At 33.6% G+C, this 4,209-nt stretch overlaps 1 protein-coding gene across 1 annotated transcript; it reads right to left on the bottom strand.

The window, feature by feature from the left end:
* Positions 1-817: 817 nt before the first annotated feature.
* On the bottom strand, positions 818-2,837 carry LOC119600418 (UDP-glucosyltransferase 2-like). Its single transcript, XM_037950622.1, has 3 exons — positions 2,013-2,837; positions 1,776-1,947; positions 818-1,618 (listed from the first exon to the last, which is right to left on the bottom strand). Exons 1-3 carry the CDS (start codon positions 2,780-2,782, stop codon positions 857-859), a joined length of 1,704 nt encoding a protein of 567 aa, XP_037806550.1. The 5' UTR covers positions 2,783-2,837; the 3' UTR covers positions 818-856.
* Between the last annotated feature and the right edge of the window lie 1,372 nt (positions 2,838-4,209).

Raw genomic sequence — 4,209 nt, 5'->3', positions numbered from 1 at the left:
ACAGTAATCCTGAGGAAAGAATGGATACCCAATCAAGCTCGGACTTGCTTGGAGATCTATTTTAGAGTCTGGATCCGGTAGTAGACGAAGGGGTTCTTCCATCATCTGATGCACAAGACGCCAATGTTTCCATCGCCTACTACCCAGACAGATACAAAGCCTCGATTGCGCTATCCCTCCGCTTGACATTAAGATCCAAGATCCGAGGACCCGTAACGTCAGCATGTATGGACTGAATGTATAGTCTTATACAAAAGGCAGAGTTAATATTAGATCATGCATACACAGGTAAAATTAGTTCAGAGAAATTAGTGCAGTAAATAAAAATCGCTCTCCTGGGTTTATTGACACAGACGCAATCGCCCATCATACGATATGGGGTAACAGTACACAAATGCCTTGCATCTGTGTACCTGTCTTTCGACTGTCCGATACCGCACATGTTGTATTTCATTTTTCCATATCGAAGCATATCAATGAAGATATGTTTACAAATGTCTTGGTAGAACCACTTGAGGATAGATGTACTTTACGAGAGCGCACATTCGACTATACTGAAGCCTGATTACCAAGAATGAAGAAGACACTGCAAAACTTTCCCTGCCGTTCGCTGAAATTAGATCCAAACATCTCTGGAGCGATGTTATAAGAAGTATTCCATCCCCCAGAAACACTAATCGGTAATTAAATATACATTATCTTTTAAAGCTAACCCATATCAGGGACTAATAAATTTTATGTTTTTAAGCCATCAAGTAAATACCGCTGATTTATAAAATAAATATTTGTTATAATAAATATAATTATTTTATTAAAAATTTTAATAATAAGATGAAGAAACTACTTAATTACAATTTTATTGTGATTTAACCTTTTTGGTTTTCTTGCTTTTCCTAATACTAGTTTTAGAACACTTTTTACAGACTTTACAAACTACAAATAACACTACAAGTTTCATTAATCTATAAACGATATAGAATATTATTAATATTATTAAATAAATATCTAAATTTAAACTTTCTATGGTTGTCATATGAACCAAAGGGCTTTGCATATGGGCAGCACCATGATGACGTATCACATATTCTGTCCAAAAGGCAACACTTTCCCGTGCAGTTAGGGGACGATCACGATAAAGTTTTGAAAATGTTTGTACATTTAATTTGTACTGTGGATTACTGAGAACTTCAACGATGGTGATATTAAATGATTCTTCAGTTAATTTTAGCAGATCTAAATCTTGACCATAACCAGCATTTACTAATTTCTTAGCATTGACATGTTGGTCGGCAAATACGGGTAAAGCGACCATGGGAACACCATGATATTGAGCTTCTGCTACACCGCCTTTACCGGCATGAGTGATAAACAACTTGATATTAGGATGTGCCAAAATATCATCTTGTGGCATCCATTTTTTGTATAGAATGTTGGGCGATTTTCCAGGTGTTTTATTTAAGTCTTCCCATTTCCAAATAACTTTCTGCTGCAGTTTTGATAAGACATTAAAAATATAAGTGGTAGTTTCGGGTTTAATGCTGGATCCTTTTAGATTGGAACCCAAACTAAAGAGTATGGCTCCGGTTTCATTGGCAGAATCAAGGAATTTAGCGATGTCCTAAAAAATTATCATAATAAAATATTAAAAGAATTCTCAAAAGATAATTCATAGAAATAGGTGAACTGAAAATAATGGAGTGAAACCAAGTTAACTGAAAGATTGATATTGAGTCTTAAGATCACTTTTTGTGAAAATTTGATTCAAAGACACTCACCTGTGGCAAGGGTTCAGGTTTATTCTTAACCTGAATACCACCAATTTCAACAACGGCTGGAACATTGGGTCTAACAGAACCTTCAGTAAAATGACTGTTGCAGAATACCAAAGAAACATTCTTTTCCATATCACTCAAAGTGGGAAAAGAACCGTCAGTAGGGTACAGTTCACTGTAAATGAAAAACACTAATTAGAAACAATCTTTAACATTAAAAATATTAAATCTCTCATTTACCTGTACAAATGACGCATACGAACATCCAACATTTGTTTAATCAATCTGAAAAACATATTCATAAATAAATTCTGAAGACGTTGTAAGAATGTCATTTTTTTATTAACTTTAATAGACATATTCATATCAGGTACATATGACACTTCACTCGGATTACCCACAAAAATATCACTTATTAACATTGGTGGTCCCATCCAACTAATGGCAAGTGGCGCTTTAAATCTGGCACCCATACCAAAAACAAAAGAGTTCATGAAATAACCCATTATAACTAAATCAAATTTCGTATCAGGATTTTCGTAGAGCACTGTAAAGCGAGGATCTTTTAGCATATCAGCCTGCATATCGATCATGGGTTTTACGGAATCAAAGAAATTTACTACATAAGTAAAAAAGGATGTTTTTTGTGTAACCTTTTCTTTCATGACTTTACCAATCTTCTCCTCCACTTCTGCGCTGGGTGGTATGATGATCATGTTTATTTTATCATGCTTAACTTTGGGTTCTTGCGACGCAACTATGGTTACATTGTGTCCTCTTTCTGCCAGAACTTTTGCCACCGACATGTGTACAATCAAATGTGAGGTACTGTGGCTGGTGAAGATACCCAAAATGTTGGCTCCATTTACTTGTGATCCTTGCCATGTTAAGCATATTGTTAAGAGAATACTTAACACGCCTAAACTTTCTCTGGTCATGGCGAGTGTTTTCATTTGTATGATTTGAGAAAAACTACTGAACATTTTATCAGCTAAGTGAGTTTTATGCATGTTTATTCTTTAGCGGCAAGTGACCAATTTATTCTGTGTATAAGTTATCAGTGAATTGCGATAAATTACAATCTTTAAAAAACAAATCATAGAAATTAGATTATAATCGGTTATCTTATCATTTCATACAATTTTGAACTTCAAAAAAAAAAAATATTTTTATTTAATATTTTTACCCATAATCATGACGGGAGAAGAAACTCATTTTGCTCTTTAGAAATATTCTACAGATATGGATCAATCAATTGTAATATTTGGAAAAGTCATGTCCACATCGTGAGTAATTTCTTCAACATGGGGGACTTAAAGAAAATAATACATATGCGTATAGGGCTAAACTAAAAGGAGTCACATCTATTATCAAAAGTTTTCTAAATAGAATCTTAATAAAGGTAATTTTGAATACTTATTATGAAATGAATATTGTTTGTGATCGTATATCGGCATGGAAAATTCAGTACTATATCAAAAAATACCGTGTTACCCCCATGGCATTCCCATACTTATGCCAACTTATAAACCTTTTTGATAAGGTGGACTACTTATCAAGAGAGTTTATTATAAAAAAAGTTTATTATAAGTACGAAAAAAAGCCGAAATAGTCTAGTCTAGCCTATTGTCTAGTGTATAGTCTAGTCTATAGTCTTGTCTATAGTCTAGTCTATAGTTTAGTCTATAGTCTAGTCTATAGTATAGTCTATAGTCTAGTCTATAGTCTAGGCTATAGTCTAGTCTATAGTCTAGTCTATAGTCTAGTCTATAGTCTAATCTATAGTCTAGTCTATAGTCTAGTCTATAGTCTAGTCTATAGTCTAGTCTATTGTCTAGTCTATAGTCTAGTCTATAGTCTAGTCTATTGTCTAGTCTATAGTCTAGTCTATAGTCTAGTCTATAGTCTAGTCTATAGTCTAGTCTATTGTCTAGTCTATAGTCTAGTCTATAGTCTAGTCTATAGTCTAGTCTATAGTCTAGTCTATAGTCTAGTCTATAGTCTAGTCTATAGTCTAGTCTATAGTCTAGTCTATAGTCTAGTCTATAGTCTAGTCTATAGTCTAGTCTATAGTCTAGTCTATAGTCTAGTCTATAGTCTAGTCTATAGTCTAGTCTATAGTCTAGTCTATAGTCTAGTCTATAGTCTAGTCTATAGTCTAGTCTATAGTCTAGTCTATAGTCTAGTCTATAGTCTAGTCTATAGTCTAGTCTATAGTCTAGTCTATAGTCTAGTCTATAGTCTAGTCTATAGTCTAGTCTATAGTCTAGTCTATAGTCTAGTCTATAGTCTAGTCTATAGTCTAGTCTATAGTCTAGTCTATAGTCTAGTCTATAGTCTAGTCTATAGTCTAGTCTATAGTCTAGTCTATAGTCTAGTCTATAGTCTAGTCTATAGTCTAGTCTATAGTCTAGTCTATAGTCTAGTCTATAGTCTA

The sequence above is a fragment of the Lucilia sericata genome, unplaced genomic scaffold (genome assembly GCF_015586225.1).
Source record: "Lucilia sericata isolate MDLA Ls3-8-SP2 unplaced genomic scaffold, ASM1558622v1 Contig000113F_arrow, whole genome shotgun sequence".
Classification (NCBI taxonomy): domain Eukaryota; kingdom Metazoa; phylum Arthropoda; class Insecta; order Diptera; family Calliphoridae; genus Lucilia; species Lucilia sericata.
The sequence above is the reverse complement of the archived record's forward strand: the minus strand, read 5'-3'. Positions and strand labels throughout refer to the sequence as shown.

Excerpts from the sequence above, each read along its gene's own strand:
- LOC119600418 (XM_037950622.1), bottom strand. The coding sequence starts at position 2,782 with ATGCATAAAACTCACTTAGCTGATAAAATGTTCAGTAGTTTTTCTCAA. Across the intron at positions 1,948-2,012 it reads CGTATGCGTCATTTGTACAG|TGAACTGTACCCTACTGACG; the intron begins GTAAATGAGAGA and ends TTTCATTTACAG. Across the intron at positions 1,619-1,775 it reads AACCTGAACCCTTGCCACAG|GACATCGCTAAATTCCTTGA; the intron begins GTGAGTGTCTTT and ends ATAATTTTTTAG.